The sequence below is a fragment of the Planococcus citri genome, chromosome 2 (assembly GCF_950023065.1).
Source record: "Planococcus citri chromosome 2, ihPlaCitr1.1, whole genome shotgun sequence".
NCBI lineage: Eukaryota > Metazoa > Arthropoda > Insecta > Hemiptera > Pseudococcidae > Planococcus > Planococcus citri.
This window is the reverse complement of record NC_088678.1, coordinates 3908775-3934560: the sequence shown is the minus strand read 5'-3', so window position 1 is coordinate 3934560 and position 25786 is coordinate 3908775. Positions and strand designations below refer to the sequence as shown.

The 25786-nt window shown below is 36.0% G+C and overlaps 1 protein-coding gene across 2 annotated transcripts; it reads left to right on the top strand.

The window, feature by feature from the left end:
* Positions 1-24366, top strand: LOC135834245 (uncharacterized). 2 transcript variants are annotated; one of them, XM_065348078.1, is made up of 11 exons: positions 1-1373; positions 9670-9791; positions 9993-10092; positions 10169-10278; positions 19020-19199; positions 22645-22766; positions 22869-23051; positions 23141-23323; positions 23393-23560; positions 23693-23885; positions 23957-24366. In XM_065348078.1, the coding sequence occupies exons 3-11, from the start codon at positions 10019-10021 to the stop codon at positions 24256-24258; spliced, it is 1515 nt and encodes a 504-aa protein (XP_065204150.1). In that variant the 5' UTR covers positions 1-1373; positions 9670-9791; positions 9993-10018; the 3' UTR covers positions 24259-24366. The 2 variants fall into 2 exon arrangements, with proteins under 2 accessions (XP_065204150.1, XP_065204151.1); XM_065348079.1 differs by lacking the exons at positions 1-1373; positions 23141-23323; positions 23393-23560 and having other exon boundaries at positions 8887-9791.
* Positions 24367-25786: the final 1420 nt, after the last annotated feature.

Below are 25786 nucleotides of genomic sequence, written 5' to 3'. Positions count from 1 at the left end.
GGGTATCATTTTTGAAATTTGAAAAAAAAAAGAATTTTTCAATAAAATGATCTTTTTAGTACATATTTGAAAACTACAGCCTACAAAATATTACAAGTACGTAAGTATGGGTTCGCAAACAAAACAAGGTAGGTACCTATGCATGCTAAGAAACTTGAAATTTTGACATCCGAACCTGAGATTGGCACCTCCTACTGAAAATGTCCAGCTACGCCTATGGTTTTAATTCGATGAATCGCGATTTCAACGCGAATATTTATCTTTCGACGACATGGTAGCATCGCTTTGGTTGCTATCCGCGGTTTTAACGGTAAATTTTAAGTTTTTCGAGTTTTAATTCACCTGATGGTGACCGTAACGGTGTCTAGGCTAGGCCTGAACCGTAAGTACTTTTAATCGTCTCAGACGACCGTTTTTAATTCGCTATTACGCGACCGATTTCGCTAAGGCGACCGTACCAGTTTTATTCGTCTGTTTCGTCGGCTGGATTTGACCGTTTTTTGTCCAGTGTGTCGAGCAGATTGACGGTTGAAGCACGTGTTACATTTTGCCTCCATTGTTACCCAGCAAATGGTAAAAACTTGAGCCCAATTAGAAGTTGAAGCTGCCAAACGTAAAGCTGAAAAGAATAGAAAGAGAAAAGAAAGAAGAAAGGCAAGACAATCAGCACTGGCCGACGATATTGAGAATAACGAAGAAGAAGAACAGCCCATTGCCATGGCCTACATACCTGTTCAAGTTGAACGAACGCAGCAGTTCGATGGTGCCGAAGTTTGGTACGACTACGATGGCTGGATTATTTGCCTAAAGATTAGCTTGGCTGCCTTAGGCCTAACTATAAGGCCTGTGATTCGGCTGAAGCTGAGACTCCGGAAAAGCGAGCGCATGCCATGGATACGATTTATTCGATGATGACTCAAGGGTTGGCGCAGATGTTTCCGCAGACGACTCCGTATGTGATTTTACAAGCGCTCGAACAACGTTATGGCACGAAAACCGCCGCCCAGAAGTGCGCCTAGCAAACCTGCAAATAGGCCACTGTAAAACACCTCAAGAATATTGCGATATGGTTAGAAAACTGTGTACCGACGTTGGTGAGACCGACGAAGCTGCCTGGCTGTTAAATGGACTGCCGAAGAACGCTGCCGGTGAAAACGTACGTATTTCTGCTCATACAGCGATGCTCATGAATGGGAATACCACCGGAATTCGTGAAGCAATCATTGAGGCTTTTTGTGTTGGTGAATCGTCGTCGTCATCGTCTTCTGCCACGCCGAGGTCGTCCGCCATGTCAGCTGCCAGTGATACAAGACCTACGTGTCATTACTGCCACAAGCCAGGTCACTTTGCATGACAGTGTCCTCTGAAAAATGGTAATAATAATTATAATAATCGTAACGGTACTGGTAGTAATTACCAAAATTATAATAATCGTAATGAAGGGAACACTGGACGAAATTTTAGCGGTTTTAATGGTTGTAGTGGGTCAAATAACGGGCCTAGGTCTAATCAGGGATTTCAGGGAACTGGTCAGGGCGATCGTAGCACTCAGCAAGCCGCTCCTTCAGCCGGAGGCTCGTCTGGTACGAGCTCTGGAACAAATACGAACCAAAATTGGAAGGATCAGAATGACCCAAACCCTCCTCGTTGTTTTAGATGCCGAGGTATCGGTCATATTTTCACCAATTGCCCAAAATGGGGCGACAATACAAGTCAAAATAGTCGTCCGAATAACATTACTGGTACTGAGCTGATGGCTGGTGGATCAGTAGGTACCTATACCAGTTCACCTGGTTCGAATGAAATTGTTTTTATGCTCGATAGTGGGGCCACTAACCACTTTGTCAACTCTGTCGACTACTTTGTTGAATCTAGGGAAGTCCAAGAGCTCGTGCATACAGCGCAAAAGGGTCAGTTTGTGACCGTTACTCGTGAAGGGACTCTAGTTTTGTATGATAGTGAGAATAGGCATTACACCATGGAAGGTGTCAAGTATTCCGAGGAGTTCGAGTTGAACTTGTTGTCTAGTCAGCGTATCAGGGAGAAAGGATGTAGAATAGAGTTGGCTGAAGAAGTGTCTTTGTTTGACCCAAATAGGTCATTGATCGCGAAAGCTGAGCTGAACGAGGATAACTTGCACATCCTTAAATTTTGGTACGATCTTGTGTATGAGTCAGCGTCGGTGGTGGTGGATGAGACTGTTCAATTGTGGCATTGTCGGTTGGGCCACACTTGTGGTGATACAATTGCCAATATTCCAGGTGTGCCAGCGAACAAAATTTTAACAACGACGACCTGTGGTGTTTGCTCGAGATCGAAGATGTGTAGGTTGCCTTCCTGTACGCAGAGAGCGACTGCTAGTAGGGTCCTAGAGCTGGTGCATACTGATATGGTCGGCCCATTGTCAGTATCGGTCGACGGTTGCTCGTTCATTCTTTTGTTTTTAGACGATTTTACCGATTTCGCAGTGATGTATTGTTTAAAAAATAGAGGTAAAACCAGAAAGTGTTTTGAAAATTTTGAAAGAGTTGCCACTGCGAAATTCGGTGTAAAAATACATAAGCTGCGTTGTGACAACACGTTAGAGTTCGTTCAAGGCCTAACGAGGTCGATTTGTGATGCTAGTGGAATTGTACAGCAGCCTAGTGAGCTGTACATCCACGAGCATAATGGCAAAATAGAACGCCTGAACCGAACGGTGGTTGAAAAAATGCGGCCATGTTGTACAATTCCGGTATGCTCTTGAAATATTGGTCATACGCGGCATATATGGCCTGAGACATTGTAAACAGATTACCTAGTCCAGCAATTGGCGGTGAAATCCCCTACGAGCTCTGGAATAACAAGCCTGTTGATTGGCAGCAGATTCGCCTTTTTGGTTGCTTGGTCCGGTCCTTTGTAACGCCTGAAAAAAGAAAAAAGATCGATAAAAAGTCGTTGGATTTAGTTTTAGTTGGCTACACTGATACAGGGTATCGTCTGTTGGACATATTTACCAATGAGGTAATTCCAGCGACCCATGTTTGGTCGATGAGCCAATTGTCTATGCTGATTTCATCAAGCATATCAACGTCACTGAAGAGTATCTCGCCAAAGAGTATGAGCGTCCCGGTGATGCGGTGATGATGGCGACGTGTGTGCCTAAAGTGACGTATGAGGAAGTGATCTCCGGTAAGGACAGTGCGAAGTGGAAAGAGGCAATGGCGGCTGAATTGGCTACGTTTCAGCGTATGCAGACGTATAAGATCATTGAGCGACCTGCAGACAAAAAGGTTCTTGGTTTAAAATGGGTGTTTTGAATTAAAGGTGACGGTACGTATAAGGCGCGTATCGTCGTACTGGGTTATATGGAGCGGCTGGCGCTTAATGACTTCAATGTGTACGAGCCTGTCGTTTCAGTCGATGTTGTCCGAGCATTAATTGCTCTAGCTGTTTGTTTTGATTGGCAATTATGCCATTGTGATATAACTGGCGCATTCTTATACAGTAAATAACCTTACCAAGTGTATGTTTCTTTGCCCAAGGGCTTCCAGTATTTTGGCAGGTTGAAAGATCCCGTTATGGAGTTGTGGCGATCACTTTATGGTCTTCGTTTGTCACCTGTAACATGGTATGACAAATTAAAAAGAATACTAATCAAGGTAGGGTTAGTTGTTTCGTGGTATTGCGCCACTTTGTTCATCTGTGAGTCAACACCTACTAGGTGTATCGTCGGCGTATAAGTAGATGATCTGTTGATCACCAGATACAACAATGCCTTGATCAAGCAAGTGCTCAACTTGTTGAAACAAAATTTCGAAGTCAAGGACCTTGGTCCAGTTCAGAATTACCTAGGTGTAAGAATCAAAAGAACCGACGATTCAATTTACCTTGATCAGTCTGAATACATCGCTATGGTATGGGAGAAGTTTGGATTAGCTGACGCTGATAGCGCTAAAAAACCCATTGAGGACATTTCGTTTATGGATCCCAACGTCGTTGTTGATTTGAAATTGGAGACCTTGTGTAGGTCGATGATCGGCTGTCTGTCCTATATTTCCATTTGGACGCGGCCTGACATCTCGTACTTGGTGAACTTAGTTTCTCGTTACCAGTCAAAGCCCTCAGCGTCGTTGGTGGTCGCCTGCAAACGTATAATCAGGTATTTAAAGGGCACGAGCGAGCGTAAATTGTTTTTTAGCGCGTTTGACAATTCAGTACTCACTGTGTACAGTGACTCTGACCATGCCAGTGATAGGACAGATAGAGTCTCAATGTGGGGCTTCATTGTATTTCTGTATGGTTGCGCCATACAATGGAAGTCCAAGAAACAACGGTGTGTTGTACGTAGCTCCACCGAAGCTGAGTATATGGTGCTGACCAACCCCATCGTCGAAATTTGTGCCCAAAGGAATCTCCTAAAATCACTCGGTTTCAAGCTGGAAACCTCCTTGCTCGTCTCCGATAGCAATTCAGCTATGAATATTGTCCACAATCCGATGGAGTTGAAGAACGAAGAAGACTCGTCATATCGACATCTCGTATCATTTGACCAAAGAGGCTGTATAAAACAACGAGGTAAAATTACTTAGGGTAAAAGGCGAGTATAATATCGCTGATATTTTTACCAAGTCTTTATCCGGCTCTAAATGAAACGAGCTTATGGAGTCTATTATCGTCAATGATCTTTTCCCTGCTTAGTCTTTTGTTCGGTAGTATCTTTATTACCCTTTCAAGAAAAATTGAAATTGAAAAGTAGGAAGTTGAAAATAGAGTCGTCTTTGTTGATTTGTCATTTTATAATGAACAGGTTGATTTGATTTCATGTTGATTTTTTCAAATTCTTCAATCCTCAGGAACAGTGGCAGATAGGTATCTGAGAGAAAAGGCCTAGGTAGAGGAGAAGGTATAAATATGGACCCCCTCTAGCTTTTTGGCTTTAAAGGGTAGAAAAAATTATCAACATTTTTTTTCGAGTATACCATTCAAAAGACCAAAGACTCTAGTATATTGTGTAAAAAAAATTATTTTTTTTGTTGAAAACTCACGGAGAAATTTGAAATTTAGAAAAGTGACATAAAATGATACAAATATGGACCCCCCCTCAAAAAATGAATAAAAATGTCAGAAAATTGAACAAAAATTTATTTAAAGATGTTTTTTGATGCTTTGGACTTGTCTTCTTTATTAATAACACTTTTCTCAGTATTCTAAAAACCATTGAATCAAAATTAGATGAAAAAAAATTTAGGGGTCCATATTTATACCCATGCAAAAAATTGGCCAAGTTTATGAAAATTGAAAAAATCATGGTTCCATTTTCGACACTTTGGACTTGTCTTCTTTGTTAATAACACTTTTCTCGACATTCTAAAAAATATTGAATCAGAATTAGGTAAAAAAATTTAGGGGTCCATATTTAGGTATACCCATGCAAAAAATCGGCTCGTTTACGAAAAATGAAAAAAATTATGAAAATCAGTTGAAGTACAGACAAATATGAAAGTATATTTTGAAAGTACACATTATAAGCTACTTACTTCGCTAATAATTTTTTCCCAAACTTTATTTGAAGTTGATGAATTACCGAATGAAAAACTTGTAAAATTTTCCATTGGCAAGAAAATAATGCGCAAAAAAAAACAATTGCTGATGAGATGAAATATGGACCCCCCATGGTTTAGTGTACAACCACTAGCGCTACGGTCATGCTGGGTACTAAAAATTATACTAGTTGTGTAGTATGGATGATCCATGTACTTATTTCGGATCCATGCAAACTTGGGTGTCTCTCATCAGCAATTGTTTTTTTGCACATTATTTTCTTCACAATGGAAAATTTTACAAGTTTTTCATTCAGTAATTCATCAACTTCAAATAAGGTTTGGAAAAAAAATTATTAGTGAAGTAAGTAGCTTACAATGTGTACTTTCAAAATATACTTTCATATTTGTCTGTACTTCAACTGATTTTCATAATTAAACTGCGCCGATTTTTTTCATGGGTATAAATAAATATGGACCCCTAAATTTTTTTACCCAATTTTGATTCAATATTTTTTAGAATGTCAAGAAAAGTGTTATTAACAAAGAAGACAAGTCCAAAACGTCGAAAATGGAACCATGATTTTTTCATTTTTCATAAACTTAGCCATTTTTTTGCATGGGTATAAATATGGACCCCTAATTTTTTTTTCATTCAATTTTGATTCAATGGTTTTTAGAATACCGAGAAAAGTGTTATTAATAAAGAAGACAAGTCCAACGCATCAAAAAACATCTTCAAATAAATTTTTGTTCAATTTTCTGAAATTTTTATTCATTTTTTTGAGGGGGTCCATATTTGTACAATTTTATGTCACTTTTCTAAATTTCAAATTTCTCCGTGAGTTTTCAACAAAATTTTTTTTTTTTCTAACACAACTAGAAAATTTCTGTCCGAGAGGTTTAGTGAGAAATATTTTCACCACGGTACAGGGTGTTCCATGTGTACGAAAATTATTGCAAACAAAAACCAATTGCTCGAGTTTGTCTATTTCGATGAGTTTTGATGATCCATGCGCTTGGAATTTTCACGTTTGATAATCATTTGATTTTTCAATTTAGCTTTTTTGAACTCGAAAACATACCTTACTTTTGAATTTTTTTTTACAAAGCTCATACAAATTTTGCAAAAAGATTTATTCGACTTCAAAACCGAATGAGTGGGTAGGTACTAAACGAAAAACTGGAGCAGTACAAAAATATTGGGACAACCCCCCACCCCTTCTCCAAAAAATACGTGGTCATGACACCACACTACCAATAACCAAAAAAAAAAAGGAAAAACTTTTAATTGGGCTTTCCAAGAAAACACAGAGAACGATGTTTACTTTTTTCCCACCATCGTCCATTTAAAGATGAAGATTTCAAGAATTTGTTTATCTTTAAGTATTTATCCTGAGAAAGTGAAAAATGTTTCCAAAAAGAAGTAAGAAAAATGAAACAAAAAAATGCATACCTATTTAATCGAGAAAAATACGTATTTATCTCTCGAGAATTATTGCTATTTTAAAGGGGGCTTTCCCTTTCGAACTGTTGTGGTCAATATTTTCACTTTGTAAAATTGACTGAAGGCGAATATGTTGCTGGTTTCCGTGATTGTGATCGACTATGGCAAGTTGGTGGCCTTTTGTACAATATAATTTCACTCTGAAGTTACCACCATCTGTAAATTTGGTACGTTTATTGAAAAGCTTAAAAGAAAGTTTCGCGTTGACGTTATAGAAAAAAATTATTTTCATTTTGACATTATTCGAGAGGAAAGTTTTCGACGTGTTTTTCGTTCAATGATTGTTGCAGAAAATAAAATCCCGATTACCCAAAATGGTGCTTTAAAAATACAATCATATTTTTGGCTCAAAATCATAAGAAATCGTGTCGCAAACAAACGTTTGCTTTTTATACCTTCTGTGATGAGAGCTTTTTGGGGCGTCTTAACTTTTTGTACAAGTGTATGAAGAATTTGGAATCAAAAATTTCGACCAAAAAAGTTAGGCGGGTTCTGCGCCAGGAGTGAAAAATTTGGATTAATAATTGACTCTGGGCTGCTCCGCAGCCCCAACCCTCGGCTCAATTTTTAAGCTCAAACTGAAAAATTTTGAATTCTAAATGTTTCATGACATATCTACACGTCATAAGAAACATATTAAAACAAAAATGAGCGAAATCGGTCCAGTGGGAGAGGCTCACGGACTGGACGAAGGTTTTCAAAATTCTTTTAATATATATAGATATACTAGAGTCTTTGGCCTTTCGAGTGGTATATTCGAAAAAAAATTTGAAAATTTTTTCTACCCTTTAAAGCCAAAAAGCTAGAGGGGGTCTATATTTGTACCTTCTCCTCTAAATTTTCAAAACCATGATACTATTTCAAGTAGGAATACTTCATTTTGAGATTTTAGTTTGGTCAAAATTCGTAAGTTTACTCACTTACTCTGAATAAATTAAACTTGGTACCTAACTAAGCACACCGCATACGAACTTGAAAGAATAAAATGTAAGTAGGTACGTGGTTTATTAGTTATTGGGAGGGTACCTATCAGATGTATTTTGTTACACATTGATGAGAATTATTAAGTATATCGAGAACAAAAGCAATTTTTTCCACTTCGAAATGATAATTGATAACTTTTTCGAAATTGTTTTTGCTATTGAAGTTTTGAATGATAAATGAAAGTGGCCAGAGGGGTTTACGATGAAAAGAACGAATTTTCTCATTCTTATGTACACGTATCAACGAAAACTATTGATACGCACCCTACATTTAAAATGCTTCAACTAAAATTTGTAAACAAAACAATTTTTAGGTCCGCCATTGTTGATATCAACTAATAAAATTGAATAATTTCGTTACAAAACTACGCAAGGAATAATGAACAGTGATCTATTTAGAATTCGGAACATAACTTCTCTAGATTATAATGGATGGGTGCTACGAAGTCGTTTTTTCGAAGTTTTCGTTTCCAAGCGTTATATTTTCAAGTAAAAATAGCTCATTTTTATAGGTATCTAAAATCATTATAATTAATGTATCAAAGTAAATTTCTCAAAAAGGGCTTCGTCGTAGCACCCAAGATTTTATCCGTCTAAACACATATCCAAAAATGAAAGGTATCCGAACAGTAGTTTTTTCGTAGTTTTGTAATGAAAATTGAAGGTTTTTACCTACTCATCTTACCTTCTAAACTACACCCTTAATGCGAATTATATCAATCCGCTTTTAAAACTCGTAATTTTATTCAGCAAAATTGGTATTTTATTCTTAGGGGCGCATTTTTCGTCCCCCCTCAAAAAAACACCTCCCGTTTTTTTATGTCAGGTTGACTAATTTTTGCGAAATTGAATAAAAATTTGACAACACAATTTTAGAATTTGAATGTATGTACTTGCCTAAAGAGTAAAGATTAATTGAAAAATTCGATTTTAAAAATTAAAATTATTAAATTCTGGCAATTTATGCAGTTTTTTTACTCTGTGGGTCTGTGGTCTGTGCGAAGTCTTTGTAGAGACTGTAGATCGAGGTAACAATAGGCCTGGCAATTTTATAGGGCATAAATAATGAAAAAAAATACTAGGAATTTTTCACCAAACCTGGGAATTTTTTAAAAGCTGAACTAGGGAGTTTTTGAAAAATCGGTCGGGAACACTGATTTTAGCGAACAGGTTGAAATTTGAATATTATTTTTCGGTTTGTGCTTTTTTTCTGGTTGTCTGCCACTGTTTTGTTTCTAATTATTATTTGAGTGAGAAAAGTAAAATATCAACATTCAAATCAAACAAATGTTTTGTTCGAGATACCAGTTTTTTGTGCAGTGGGTGTCGTGGTAACGAGTAGGTAAATGTAATTTTCAAATAAATGGTGTAGTGTACAATAGGGATTTGACAAGACAACTGTCGCGCTCTAGGAAATTGTAGCCAAAAACGCCGGAACTAACGTAAGGTCCTGTTATTATTAGCAATTTTCGGAAATTTTGACAACATAACATTCCAATGTTTACACCGGGACCTTTCGTCAGCCAATCAGAAACAAGGCGACACTAGCGCGGCGCACCTCTGTCAAGTTCCTATCGTCATCCCTGTAATACCCGAGGCAAATAGTTATAACTAGGTTATAACAATGACAATAATTAACCTTTGTTTCGATTTCTAGGGCTTTTTCTATCACGTATGAAAGTTGTCGTCTATACGTTGCCATATTTTTTTCCTGCCAGATTGTTTAGGTGCTAAAGTGAAGTCTCATTACTTTGTTTCAAGTTGAAACGGTGCACATAGGTAAGTGGTACCTACTTAATTATATAATTGAAAGTAATGTCAATAGTAATGTCCTGAATCCTATCTGTGTGGTATTATTCGTCGAGATTTCATGTGAAGTGAACATGTGTGGTGTGATCTACGCTCGTAATAAGTAATTCTATACATTCGTGATAAAACTGGAAATAATTCTTTGGTTTTTCATTCTGCTTGTCAAATTAGGTTATCCGTTCCTTAAATTTACTAGAATGGCTGCGTCTGTCGACTATTATCGTGTGCTTGAAATCACTGAAACCGCAAACGTAAATGATATCAAAAAAGCGTAAGTATTCCAGCGTTTCTTTACTATTCCACGTCATATTCGTCATTTTTCTAAAATACTCGTGTTTTCGTAACAGGTACAAAAAATTAGCTTGGAAATGGCGTCCTGATAAAAATCTGGAGAACGCAGATGAGGCCAATAAAAAATTCAAAGAAATTTCCGAAGCTTACGAAGTCCTGTCCGACGGTTAGTATTGCACTCTTTATGTACTTTATTATCTAAATGAAAAAAATTTTCAAGTGGAATTTTTTTTTCATTTTACCGGATTTTACCGGCCTGCAAATGAATAGGACGCTTTTTCTTTCCATGTCGCGTGTAATGTTATGCAATAGAGAAGAGGTATTTGAAAACACAAAACTCCATTACTGGAAGTCAGTTTCTTTTTTTTGAAAAATTCGAAAATACTTTGATTGTGTGTTTCGTTTTTTTTTTCAAAATAAGTAATCGATGTTTAGGTCGTGAGAAAATTCACCCTCTCCCTCCCCTATGGCGTATCACCAAATGATTGGAAAATAAAACTGCAACCCTTCGTAAGGTCTGTTCTAAAGTAGGCATTTTCTATAGGCCCAAGAACGTGTATGTTTGAAAGGCTGGCTTTTACCCCATTCTTATTTCACGCTTATCTCATCGCATTTAATTTTCTATTTTCAAGGATGATTTAAGGTGTGTAAAGGATTCAAAAGGCGAATTTCAAAAAAAAATTCATAAGTAGAGGAGAAGTGGAAACGTACTAGCAAGATTGCAAATTAAGAGGTCTTCAGAATATACCACAAGCCAAAATTTCAGGTGCTGAAATTCATTTTTGATTTTTGAAAATTTTTTTAAAATTTAAATTTGAGCTAACATTATTGAGAAAAAATTAAAATTTCAGTAAATTGACCTAGGAAGCTGAAATTTGGTGTATACCCTACTTTCGACCTCCCAAATCGATTGGTGAAAGTTTGGTACCATTCTGGAGCATCCAGCGGATTTTCGATTTCTCCAGTTTTTCGAAAAAATTCTGTAAATGGGTGAAAATGACTTTGCGACACTTTTTGATCGATTTAGTCGCGTATTAACGAAATATTTTTGTGTCGGTTCAAATCCAAAATTTTCTCCAGTCATTAAGTATTTTTGAAAAAAAATGCAAAAGTCGTGGTTTGCGAATGAGTTATAAAAAAAAACTGAAATTTTTATTTATACCCTATTTTTGACCTCCCGAATCTATTGGTGACAGTTTCGTTCCGTTCTGGAGCCTCCAGTGGATTTTCGATTTCTCCAATTTTTCGAAAAAATTCTGTAAATGGGTGACAATGAAATTCAGCACCTGTTAACTCGGACTTACCATCTTTTCGACACTTTTTGATCGATTTAGTCGCGTATTAACAAAATATTTTTGTGCAAGTTCAAATCCAAAATTTTCTCCAGTCATTATTTTTGAAAGAAAAAATGCAAAAATCGTGGTTTGCGAATGCGTGATTAAAAAAAGCGTTGATTTGGTTTATACCCTATTTTTGACCTTCCGAATCTATTGGTGACAGTTTCGTTTTTCAAGGTTAAAAGAATTCATCAACAGTCGAAAAATTTATTGAAGTTCAAAAAATATGAAATTTGGTCTTTGAAAGCAAAAATTCGTCAATTTTTCGAAAAATTATTCAATGAGTTGTTTGAATTAATTGCTACTTACTGAAGTCTTGTAGCTTGGTTTTTCCAAAAGATTCAACTTCCTTTTATCTGGCAACAAGGTTTTCGTGTAAGTATCTACTAGGACGGGTCGAAAAAAAAACGTAGGTCTCGGAATTTTCTGAAATTTACATATGTAGTTCCTTTTGAGTTGAAACCACCCCAAAAAAATATTTAGCCTCCAGCGGCACAATGGGGCTGAGCCACGTGGCCTCAAAGTGGGGCCATTTTAGCTAAAAATTCACTTTTTTCACGTTTAAAGCTCCAAAATCGATTTTTAAAATTTACGGCTAGCACTCAATTTGTAGACTTTGAGATGCTGAATTTCCCTGTGGAGTTCGTTTTTTTGTTCAATGGTCCCTTACGTCTCCAACAAGTCCTTGAAAGTACAAAAATAGCTGATTTTAAGGTGTCACGAAAACATTTCCACGAATTTATGCCCAAATGGTGTTGTATAGGGGGACATATCAATGTAGTAAGTTGTTTATGTAGTCGAGGGGTTAAATTTAGAATCATCAATATATGGCCTCAGATCGCTGATAAGGTACATGATTCAAGTTTTATACAAGATTTTAGGATTTCATCAATTTGAAAATTTCATCAGATTGCTTCTACCTACTTTTTTTCATGTTTTCAAAAAAATTTTCATTTCGTTTTTTAAAAATTCAATTTTGAATGACATATGTATGTAAGTATCTTGGAAGTATACAGATACACAAAACCTGTTTTGAAAATTGTGAAAATCATTCAAAAATATCAAAAAATGATGGACCATCAAAAAACGACAAAAATTTGAAAAAATGTCTCATTTGGGTAAAAACGTCAATTTTTGTATGTTTTCTTCCAAATTTTCGCTCGCAAGGGGGGGGGGGGGCCTGGCCCCCTTCGCCCCCCTCCCTTGGCTACGCCACTGTATTAATCGACACATTGTACATCGATGAGGGTTGAATCCGAATTATCGCCGTTTTTGGGGGGTCTGTGGCCCACTGTGCATCCTTATAACGTCTTCCTTTTACCTATTTTCTTTTTTCTTCTTTCCATTTCTTGGAAAGTTGTAAAAATTTTTACTGAGGTTTCTCACCTCACCTTGTATGTTGCGAAGTTCCTTCTAGCTCCCCTCTCAACCTCACTCCGCCTCTTCTTCTTCACCTACGTAGTTTCATCGTAACTCTTTGTTTGGTTGTTATGACATTTGCATTATCGGTAGGGTAGATTGGTATAGAATAATATACGTAGATAAATAATGCTCGTCGTGAAAATCATCGATTGTTCGAGTTTATCAACCACTGAATGACAGTCTATTAGCAACTTTTTGAAAGTTTGAACTTTCGGAGCGCAGTAGGTCTACTTACTCTAAAACGAATGATTTTTTTTTTTCGAATTTTACGATGTTATTTTATGTAAATTCCCTATTGAAATTTGAAAAACATGGTTTCCCAAAATATTTCTCCAAAAGTGTGCATTACTTTTTAAGTAGAACCGGGGCCATTTTTAAATAAAAAATGCACCATTTTTTTCAGTAATTCTTAATCAAATTTTAAATGTATGGCAGTTTATTCTATGTATAGAATTTTCAATCCCCTTCCCCCTCCTACCAAACAAAAAATATATGAATAAAAATTCCTAAAAGAAGAGAATTTTGGTGAAAAATTGATAAAAATCATAAATATTTAAATGCAAAGTATTCCTCGCGAAACTTGAAAAATTCGCTGAATTCAGTCGAAAAAAATTAGAAACACAAAAATTGGTATATGGTATACCCGATTGCGAAAACAGATTCCAGGGCTGTGGGGAAAGTCGTAGAATTTATTTATCTAGAAAAGGATATGGCAACGCCGCATTTGCGTTATCACGAGCTGATAACGAGCAGGAAAACAGTTATTTTGGTTTGTTTCCACCCTCCAACCAACACGTATCTGTAATTCATACAAAAGATCGAAACGGTCTAGTTTCCTAGAACCGGATGTCGTCCGCTCGTTGCAGTAGACCTTTTGTCAATGGACATAACAATAGTATTTGTTATTATTTTCTATCTCCATGCGTTCCTGAATATTGCATGTGCACTGTACATGGTACTTCCCTATAAGGTTAAGCCCTGGGCCTCCAAAATTGTTCTTGCCACACAATAGGAGTCGATTCAAGAAGAAAAATGTGTGTGACATGAGAGTATAGGTACTAGGAGTATACTCTTAATTTTGAAAGATCCTGATGATTTTGTATTTTTCATTTATGTAAACAATAATACCTACAAACGGTACAAATATTATTTTCTTCTCAATTAGGCCGATTTTATAATTTTATTTACTTACAAGGGAACCTCTTGAGGTGTCCGCCTCTGATTTGAACGGGACCGCGATTTTTTGAAAGAGCATGGTCTAAAACCCCCAAAAACAAATTTTCAGCTGCCCAACTTCATATCTCGATAAGTACATATGTATTTGACGAATGTTTGAAAATTCAAACTTGACTGTTTTTGGTGATTTTTACTTTTTTCAAAAAAGTACGTAAATGCTAGATGATCAGTGAAAATGATCAAAATAAATCCTAAAACTTATATTAATTCCCCAAATCCAAATTACGCCATTTCCAGCCATTCTGGAGCCTCCACCGCGATTTTTCAATTTCTCCAGAATTTTTAATTTGCTCTAGAAGGCGAGAAATATGAAGTTGGGCAGCTAAAAATCGAGTTGTGTATTATACTCGACCTGTTTAACGAATTTATTCACATTTGAGCCGATTCTGGAGGGGACGCCTCAAGAGTTATTTTTTGACCAGCTTTTTTTCAAAATAAAAAAATCAAAAAATCAAAAATTTATCGTTTGTGAGAAAATTTTTGAAATTTGCGCGAATCGCTGTATTTTGTCATTAGTCAACCACACGAGAGCGAATTTCGCCATTTCCAGCCTTTCTTGGGTCTCTCTTTAATTTTTGGATATTTTTATTATAAAAAAAGCTGGTCAAAAACCCACTCTTGAGGTGTTCCCTCCAGAATCGGTTCAAATGTGAATAAATTGGTTGAACAGTTCGAGTATAATACACAACTCGATTTTTAGCTGCCCAACTTCGTATTCACACCTTCTGGAGCAAATTGAAGATTCTGGAGAAATTGAAAACTCGCGCTGGAGCCTCCAGAATGGCTAGAAATTGCGAAATTTGCCCTCGTGGTGTTAGTTCATGATAAAATACTGCGATTCGCGCAAATTTCAAAAATTTTCTCGGAAACGGGAAATTTTTGATTTTTGAATATTTTTATTTTGAAAAAAGGCTGGTCAAGAAACCACTCTTGAGGTATCCCCTCCAGAATCGGCTCACATGTGGATAAATTCGTTAAACAGATCGAGTTTAACACACATCTCGATTTTTAACTGCCCAACTTCATATTCACGCCTTCTGGAGCAAATTCAAAATTCTGGAATTCGATATATCACTCGACTTTTCACGATTTTTCAAAATTTTGACCCCCTTTTTAGGACACAAAGGGGCATTTAGGGGTTGGACCCGGAAAATAAGTCCATATTCGTATTCAGCGACCTCGAAAACATTCTATTCGATATATCACACGTCCAGATTAGTTTTTCAAGTACACGATTCAGTTGTGTGTTACTTGAAAAATCAAGCACCCCCCACAAACCCCTGAAGATGGTTGAAGACCAATCAACGGTGGTTTGATTAGTAGTTGGGTGAGTAGAGTTGGTAAAAAAAAAATTGAGCGAAAACGAATGATATTAAGTAGTAACTTTGATTAGTTTAGTTGGCTGACCTTTTTTGAAACACCTACTCTTTCCATCCCTTTTTTTAGACACCCCCTTTGAGAGATGGATATCGAGCGTAATATCAAATTGTAGAGAATTTGAAGTGGAACATTTTTCGTCATGGTAGTTTTTCTCGTAAATATAATATTTGCAGAGTAAATCGCAAAAAACGTAAATCGGAACCAGTTTTAGCCCCCTAAAAAATTTTCACGTTGTACCTACGCAAAAACAAACAACACGATGAAGATGGACGAAGGGGAGGACGGGAGGAGGCAGGGTAGAAGCCATTCAAGCTAGATTAACGTAATCAATAAATAAAAAATAACCTGACCCAGAGAAATGCAACGGAACGAAATTTCGTTTAAATCATGCAGTCGTGTTTTTTTATTCGGAATTCCAAGCATTCAACTTACTAATTCGAATGATCATGAAAGCCATGAAAAAGTCGTGAATTTTGCTCGAAACACACTTGAAAATTTTTTTAAAAGCCCATACAATTTTTAAAAAATTAAAAATTTGTTCAAAAAATCAATAAAATGAAAAAACTGAAATACCTCATTTTTGATCATGTAAAAAATGGCAACTCCGTTCGACAAGTACGAGTAAATAGGCTTTTATACCGATCAGGTCCTTCTGATCCAGAAGGTCAGGAAAACTTTGACTTTTTGCCTATGGATCCTTCTTTTCGATAAAGTCAAGAAAAAGACTTCTTTTTTCCGAATTTTCAAATAATTCTTCTTTTTTTTCAAAATTTTCCAAAAATGGAAAAAAATAAAATTTTTGGCATAATTATGGTGGTTTACTTATCGTAATCCAAATTTTTTTCAGTTTCATTTGTAAAAAAAAAAAAAAAAAAAAAAATGTGGAAAATTGCCTTTAGGTGCTGAAAAATGTTATCGAGCCATTTTTCATAATTTCACATCCATCAAGGTTCAAAAATGCTATGGTGAAAATTGGCTCGTGGGGATCTTATCAAGTTGAATGACTGCATCTCTCCTCCATTTATGAATTTCTTCGATAACTTTTTTTTTTTTTTAAATTAAGAAATAATTTCATTTTTTATTTTTGAATTGAAAAAAAAATTAGGTAAACGAGGGTGGGGGGAGGGGAGGGGAGGATGTTGAAATTTTCGCCTTTAAAACTTCTTTGAGTCCTTTTTTGATTTTTTTTCCAAAATTCTCAAAGTGCACTCTTGTTTTTTGAATCAGAAACAAATTAAGTACATGGGAAAGGAGAGAGGAGAGGAGGAGTAAATTTTCATGTCTGTCGAGAGGGGTGCAAATGCTAAAAAATTTACTCCTGATTGCAATCTTCGAAAGATTACTGGTAAACATTGTTAAAATTCTATAAAGTATATTTTAAAAAAAGGTATCGATAAATTTTACAGATTTTTCCACTGATTTTATTGATTTCGCCAGTTTTACGAGTACTATTCTCACTCAGTAAATTTCTGTGCCTGGTTTTTCAATGATTGAAAATTGGTAGAAAATGTCTTCCCTACCTTATCATGAATCTGAGCTTAAACTAAGTTCGAATTCCGTCAATATTGAATCCAAGTCTTGCAGTAATTTGTATTTTGTCCAAAACTAGATAAAATAATAAACATTTTCAGAAGAAATTTAAATTATGGCTGTGAATTATTGACGTGCAAAATTGAAGCTATACAATAGACGGTAAAAATTTTAGAAATCCTGATTTTTCTATTGCTCAAAATTTTTGTTTTCTTCCGCAACAATCACGCCCGTGAAAGTCACATTTTGGGGCAATTTCTTCATACAGGGCCGTCGAGGGGGGCAAACGGAGGCAGTTTGTCCCGGGCTCGCGCTATCTGGAAGGCCGATCTCCAGGCGCACAAGTCAAGTGCGTTTTTTTGACCAAAATAAATTCAAATAAAAATTCAAAAAAATCAAACGTTTACGGTCGGGAGGGAGAATTTTGAAATTTGCAGGAATTGCTCTTTTCTCGTCTGAAATCCATGCCCAAGATGTGGATTTCAATATTTCGAGCCATTTTGGAGCCTCCAGCGAGAAATTGTCAAGAGATCTTAATTTTTGGCCAAAATTGATGAAAAGTCTTAATTTTTGCCAAGGTTGTCAAAAAGTCCTAAATTTTGTCAAAATTGTAAAGAAATTCTAATTTTTAACTAAAATTGACAAAAAAGTCATCATTTTCAACGTTATCAAAAAATCCTCGTTTTTGCCAAAATTGCCAGGAAATCCTAATTTTTGACCAAATTCGATTTTCGATTTCTCCAGAATTTTTTTAAAGAGCTTTCTCTCTCACTTGGGTCTCTACTTTTTTTTTTCAAATTTAACATCCTAAAAGAAAATTTTTCAAATTCTAAAATTTTAAAAATCTGAAGATGAGCTTCTTGCATAAAAAACATCGTTTTTAGATAAGTATCTCTCAAAAGTTTTCACACGAGCCTATTCTCTTTTTTTCTCGAAATCGACTTCCTCTCGTAATCAAATTTTCAATAACTTTCCCGCTTGCTTCGCTCGGGCCAATTTGTTTTTTGTTTAAAAATCAAAAATTCCCATTTGAGCTCTCAAAAATCCAAAACAGAAAATGAAAACTTTTATGAATTACATGAATATGATATCAATTGTTGGCAAAATTAGTATTTTTCGCTGATCAGTCGGCAAATTGTCAATTGAACCTCTCCTCCCCCCTCTCAAAAACCTCAACATAGTTTAGTACCAGGAAATGGGGACAACTTATGTGCGTCTCGGGCTCGCATTGGCTCTCGACGGTCGCGGTCCTTTCATTCAAGCAGCATTACGCAAAGTGAAATAAGTTCGTTGAGACAGTCTCCAGAATCATTGCATTTTCGATTTAGCCAAATATTAGCTCAATTTTTTGCAGATAACATTTCTGTGCAGCGTCTTTTCGTTTGTTTGAATTTCGATTCTGTGGAAGGGGGAATCTGGAAGCCTTATAGAACGAGCTCAAGTGGAAAACGAAGTACATTTTTGTACTCAACGTCTTCAAAAACATGTAAATTGATATGTCACATGCCCCACTTCCTTTTTCTGGAATTTTTGTAGAATTGGGGGGGGGGGGAGGGGGTGTCATTCTATTTCCTTTGAAAGTGCTCACCTCGAAATTTTGAAAAATCAAAAATTCAACTTTCTAAAACCCACTTGCTTTCCTTTTGCTTTCTCGCACTCAGCTTCTCGGTTCGAAACCAAAAGATCGTGATCTTTTTAAAAAATGCCACCTGCAATTTGAGGTTAAATATGTAACGTGTCAGTTCAAAAACATAGCCTCCATGGAAGGGATTGCGGTTCCAATGCGCCTTAGTTTCATTGTCACTTCGAATAATGAAAGTTGTTGAGCTAGTTGGTTGAGATAATAGGCCTACTACATTGCATACTAAACTAAACATCCTGTATATTTGTATACTTATATGTACCTACCTGGCGATTTACCTTACTTCAGTATTTTGTTTTGTTTTTTTTTACCCGAATAAACCATTATTATAATATACGTGTTTGTTTTTCTCATTCGCAGATAAAAATCGTAAAATATACGAGCAATACGTCAAAAAAAAATTGGTAAAGGGCGGCGGACGTTCGAGCAACCGCCAAAGAAACAGACATAACGCCGAAAGCAGGAACTTCGATTTTGTATTTCGAGATCCTGAAGAAGTATTCAGAGAGTTTTTAGATTCTTGCGACGTATCTGAATTAGGTAAGATGGTCACTTCGTTTGAATTCATAACCCAAGAAAGGGTACCCCCGGATAAGATAGGCAAAATGCCATTAACCTCGGCTTTTGATGAAACTCACAGGGTATATTTAGTACCCCCAAAAAATAATTTTGGGCTCATAGCCCGCTCCCCACCCCACCCCCCTGAGGCAGGGGGGCCAAAAAACGCGTTTTTCATGGGAAAAATTCTGCATCAGCGAGTAATTCAGATAAATTTATTCTGTAAACGAATATAGTTAGAGGATACATGGGGGTACCTCCCTGAATTTTTTCAGAATTTTTCATCGCATGGGGGGAGAAGGGCGGACAAAAGAAAACTTTAAATCGACATTACTCCGGAACGAAAAAACATACCAAAACGATTTTTTCGTCAAATATGTATCTTTTGGTCTACTTTCTATAGAAGTCACCACTCGGCCATTTGGAGTGGTGAGTCAAGCTTAAAAGCTAAAAAAAAACTCAAAAAACCACGTTTTTTACGTTTTTCTCCAAAAATATGGACAAATGGCGGAAATCGAAGAGAACCAAGTTGTTCATCGTGAAATTTTACCTCAGAATTAAGTAATTGAAAATTCATTTATACCGCGTGATCGTAAAACTACACGCGCAAAAGTATTTGTGCTTATATAGGTATCAAGATAGCTTGAAAGGTATTCCTTGGTAAAATAGGTGAAATGCCCCTGTCCTCGGATTTCTGAAATTTTAATGAAACATTGTTGGGTACCATTAAAAGAAATGCCGAAGCCAAAAAATCCCCCCCCCCACCTGCCTTGCTCACAATAGCGATAAAACGCCTTTTTCAGGGGAAAAAAATAATGCTTCAACGAGTTTTGAAAAAAAAAATCAGCATTCTTTCAAAATATTTGAAGAAGATATGATCCTAGCAACGTGAATGTTTTTCAAAAATTGTTGGCCCCTTGGAGAGAGATATTGACAAAAGAAAATTCGAAACCGCCGTATCTCCAAACCTAATTCAAGCACATGAAATTTTGTTTTCAAAAATGTATGTGCATGAGTACTATAATTGGTATTTTTTCAAGTTTTCCCTCCAGGTGAGCCATCTTCAAAAAGTCAAAAAACACTCAAAATTGGGGTTTTTGTGTCACGGCACCATTCAAAAAAAAGCGATCCGTAATTTTGCATGCTGCGCTCCAAAAACTATAGAAAACCAACTGACTTCTTTGAACTCCAATTTTTTGGCCATAGGGCACCCCTTCTCCCAATTTTAGGGCGAATGTAGATTGACAATATGGGTATCTTTATCATTTGAATCAAACTCGCTGAACACGAATATGAAATTTGATTTGCAGTTAGAGCCTCCTAACGGTCACATTTGGGAGAGGGGTTGCCCAAAAATTAGATTTTTTGTGGCAAATGCTTCATTATAGCGCTATTTACGCCAGGCAACTTCTTAATCAAGGTTTCTTTGAATTACAAGTACTTTTCAATTAGTATCTAACTCAAAACTATCAGAAAGGTTTCTTGTTGGGGCCGATGAATAAATTTTTATGTGATTTACCATACATTGAAAACATCATAGGTATACCTAACTACGTACCTACTGTGTAGTTAATTGGGTAGATCATGAAACAAGAAAAAAAAACTGTGGATTTTTACCAATTTCAGCGAAAACCACCATTTTGAGTTGAAAGTTGTACAGAAAAATTCTAGCTCCAGAAGTGCCCCTAAAGGAAAAACATGTGCCCTCAAAGTTGGGGTATTTTCGAAAAAACCGTGTTTTTTTCACTGCATGTAGCCCCTGTACCCAATTTGTTTTGAGCGTCCATTCTATGCTATTATATTTAATTATTATTGCCAATTTTGAAAAATCACCAAAAGTTTAGGAATTTTTGCCAATATTTCTCGATTCTTTAAAACCTAAAATATTGGCATCACTGCGTTCCAAAATATTTCCTCAGTTTCAGAAATATATCATCTTTCAATATTTTTTTACCCCCCCCCCCCAAAAAAAAAAAGATTTACAAATTTTCAACCGCTCAGTAGAACTCTAAAAGTAGCCTTTGATTTTGACAGCAATAGCATAGATCGACGCAGAATCCCAAATACTTATGTACTTTCACTATACAGTCTCCCCCATGTACATATTTTGAGTGAATACTGATTTTTTTTTTCAAAACTCGTTGAAGCATTTTTTTTCCCCCTGAAAAAGACGTTTTATCGCTATTGTGAGCAAGGCAGGTGGGGGGGGGGGATTTTTTGGCTTCGGCATTTCTTTTAATGGTACCCAACAATGTTTCATTAAAATTTCAGAAATCCGAGGACAGGGGCATTTCACCTATTTTACCAAGGAATACCTTTCAAGCTATCTTGATACCTATATAAGCACAAATACTTTTGCGCGTGTAGTTTTACGATCACGCGGTATAAATGAATTTTCAATTACTTAATTCTGAGGTAAAATTTCACGATGAACAACTTGGTTCTCTTCGATTTCCGCCATTTGTCCATATTTTTGGAGAAAAACGTAAAAAACGTGGTTTTTTGAGTTTTTTTTTAGCTTTTAAGCTTGACTCACCACTCCAAATGGCCGAGTGGTGACTTCTATAGAAAGTAGACCAAAAGATACATATTTGACGAAAAAATCGTTTTGGTATGTTTTTTCGTTCCGGAGTAATGTCGATTTAAAGTTTTCTTTTGTCCGCCCTTCTCCCCCCATGCGATGAAAAATTCTGAAAAAATTCAGGGAGGTACCCCCATGTATCCTCTAACTATATTCGTTTACAGAATAAATTTATCTGAATTACTCGCTGATGCAGAATTTTTCCCATGAAAAACGCGTTTTTTGGCCCCCCTGCCTCAGGGGGGTGGGGTGGGGAGCGGGCTATGAGCCCAAAATTATTTTTTGGGGGTACTAAATGTACCCTGTGAGTTTCATCAAAATCCGAGGTTAAGGGCATTTTGCCTATCTTATCCGGGGGGTAGGTACCCTTTAGCAAAAAGCGTATCGTCTCCGGACCTCGCTGTCTAAATGCGTGTTTCATCTTCGATTTAAAACGCGACGCGTGCTCGAAATCCGATATGTAAATTTCATTAAAAGTTTATTGCACGAATTTTTTTTGTCAAGAGTGTTGATTTCCATGTCTGAAAAAAGACGATTAAATTTAATTGAAAATTAGAATTTTAACTTTTCATTTTGTAATCTTATAAGATAACGAAGGGAAAGGTACAGGAAAAAATTGATCGTTAAGAATGTTTTCATTGTTTTGAGAAGATGAACACGATGAATTGATTACGAATAACTCGAATGTGCGCGAATTTGGAATTATTTTCATGTACCTACCATGTGGCATACCTATTTTGAATTGTAACTTATTGTTTTTCATTACATATTTCGGATGTATTTAACGCATGAAAGTGCATTCTGCGAGTACTTATGTGGATTGATTCGAGTATTTATTTTCTGCAGGTCAAATGGCTAAAGTTCGAGTATGCAACGTCAATGTGCTAAATAATCCTTCTCCTTTCAACAGCCCATCTGAGGTTGAAGTGACAGATTGGAATAGTGCTAGTGATATAAGCTGCGAAGAGGTATTATAATTTTTAGTACCTATTATCTATTGGGGGGTACATCTTATTTGAGTGTGATGGAAATCATTTTACAATTTTTTTTTGTGACTTTGTATTTTTCAGATATGCCATTCGAAAACTCCGCATATTAGATTCCATATACCGGAGTTAGAAAATATATTAATAAAAGCCGTTTGCGAATTCCGTAAGAAAAACTTGTACATGGACTGTAAATTGGTCGTCAGTTCAGCCAGCGTAGTAAAGGCGCATAAAATTATTCTGAGTGCAATGAGTCCATATCTCAGGGTAAGAATTTCATTCGTTGCCCAGATTTTTTCGACCATAATATGTATTCTCGTACCTAGTTAGGTAATCTTTTTTTATTCGTTAAGCAGCAAAGGCTGAGCAACGATGACGAAACTTTTCCTATCGTCGATTTGAATGATGTGGAATTGGAAGATCTGGAATCCATTTTGGATTTGATGTATAAAGGCAACGTATGCATCTCAAGTAGTCGTTTACCAGTGTTCTTAAAACACGCCGAAAAATATGGAATGGAAGTTACGACAGAGGAACGAGTGAGTTTGTCAACTTAATTTCATTTTATTCTAATTTTTCAAAAATGTCAATGGCACTATTTTTTAAAGGAGAATGCTGAGGTTTGTGTCAAGATACCAACACACGGAAAAACTATGTTTGAAATGATAGGCGGTTTTTTTAAGTCCGGAGAAATTATTGATTTTGTGATTGAAGCCGAAAATACATTCGGGAAAGCACATAAAGTGCTGTTCAGCGCATTTAGCCAATATTTCCATGTGAGAATAATAATTCTTATAATCTAATTAATATACTTAATAATAAGTACCTATGTCATGTCTGCATAATAATATGTATATCATTACCTACTCGATGATGATGATCTGATGATTTTTTTTTTGTTCATGCAGGTAACATTGAACGATGATTACAACAAACTTCCGAAGGTTATTATGAAGGAGTTGGGACTTAATGCATTGAAGTCCTTATTTTGTTTATTTTACCTGGGTGCAACGTGTGTGCCCCTGAATAGTAGTTCGGAAGTAGAAAAATTTTTTCAAAAGTTGAGGATACCCTTTGAAAAGGAATCGCGAGGAGGAGAAAGTAACTTGAATTTTTCACATTCTTATTAGATTGATTACGGAGTTAACGCTAATCGTCGTGTTTAACAACAGATGTCCAAAAATTCGAGGGTGAAGGAAACGTACCTGATACTAATGTACATGAAAAGGATCCTACGCTCAGAGAAATCGAGCCTGAAGAAAGCGTACCGGACACCGATGTACGTGAAACGATTCCTGCTGTACGAATTATGAAAGGAAAAACTCGCAGCGAATCGTATATCTCAACTCTGAAGTGTCCTAGTTGTGATTTCACAATTAAAGAAATGGCCAATCTTACCGAGCATTTGGTGGATGAGCACGGTACCGCATTAACTAATGATGAATTCAGCGAATTAGCGCTACACAAGAGTTGAGCGATTAGTTTATTATAGTTGTGATAATTTCTTAATTGTCAGCTTATTATGCGTTAGAATTTTTTTTTAAATTTATATTTTTTGAAGAATGTATATAGGTATATGTTTTTGGAATGTTTTTTCTTTCTATCGAATTTGAGATATGGTGTTGGTAGTGAGGTGTGCGAGATGATAATAATACTCTTTAATAAAGTTGAATTGAATGTGTGAGGTGTGTGATGAATGGAATTTTTTTCCAGAATAGAGTGAAATGACTCGAATTACTTTTTTTTCGAAGCGTAATGAAAATATATTAGTAGATATTCGACGAAAGGTAAGTGAAATTTTTTTCTCGTTGTAATAATTTGAAATTTTGAATTTTTCTCGAAAAGTTGTATTTTTTCGGAATAATTTTTTTTTACCTTTGATGATCTTTGGTTTGGAATTTTTTTTATCCGATTTGATAATCTTTAGTTTTCGTTTTAATTGAGATTTGGTTGGATTTTCGTGTGATCGTATTGTGAAGGGAAATCATCTTATACTTGAAATCTTCGTAAGGGGGAAATTTTGATGAGTCTTGAAATCGAAACTTTGCCTAAGAATTTAGTACCTATATGTAAGTTGAAAATTATTTTTGAATGGTAGAAACTAGAAAAGTCTTTTGAAAACGTACAGGTAATTCTTTTTTTTGGCTATCGTTCAAATTCAGGCCTCCAGTTTTGAAGTCTTCGATAAAGGAAATTTTGGAAGTAGGGAATCTTCGAATGAGCCTTATGGCTGTATTTTCATCTGGAGACCAGATGAAGGCTGGACGAAGTAAATTTTAAGAATTTTGTTGATAATCATAAATGGAGTAGCATGTCTTATTTTTTAGTCTCATTCATTCTGAAACGATCTTAGTACCTGACAAATTTAGTTTTAGATATTCATCTTATGATCAATTGAAACGTGGTTTTCCAAAACGCATTAAGTCCCAAAAGTAAGTTCCGAGAAAAAGCATAAAACATACTCCCATTTCATTAGAGGGCTTATTTTGAGTATGCAACCAACCTAACATTGAAGTTTAGGTATAGCTTGATATGATCCAACACGCGGTGTTGAGTTGAATGTTGCACAAGAGATTCAACAAGTGTTGAAAAACATGGACTTAATGCGTTTTGGAAAACCACTAGACGTTTTATGTTGAAAAATGAGCATTCATTCAGGAAAATTATGAGGTAACTACGAAAGATAATCATAAAAATGAAAGTACCATCTTGTAGGAAAATCAATTTCCAACAAAATGGTTCCTACTACTTACTGTTTATTTTCAATCGCGAGTGCACAAATTGAAGAATTAAAAAAAAACACCACGCGAAAAGTACATTTTTCTGCCTTTTCTCCTTTCCAGCTTGCATATTACCATTCAATTCAAAACCTCTTATCAAAAATTATGTTTGTATTTCACTTCTGAGGAATTGTGATTTTTTGAAAGTTTTTGCCTTATATTTTCGAATTACGTTGATGATATTGATGTCGTTTTCTTGTGATTCAATACTGCTGAGAGCGC

Coding starts and splice junctions, on each gene's coding strand:
- LOC135834245 (XM_065348078.1), top strand. CDS start 10,019: ATGGCTGCGTCTGTCGACTATTATCGTGTGCTTGAAATCACTGAAACC. Junction 10,093..10,168: donor GTAAATGATATCAAAAAAGC/GTAAGTATTCCA, acceptor TTTTCGTAACAG/GTACAAAAAATTAGCTTGGA. Junction 23,561..23,692: donor CATTTAGCCAATATTTCCAT/GTGAGAATAATA, acceptor TTGTTCATGCAG/GTAACATTGAACGATGATTA.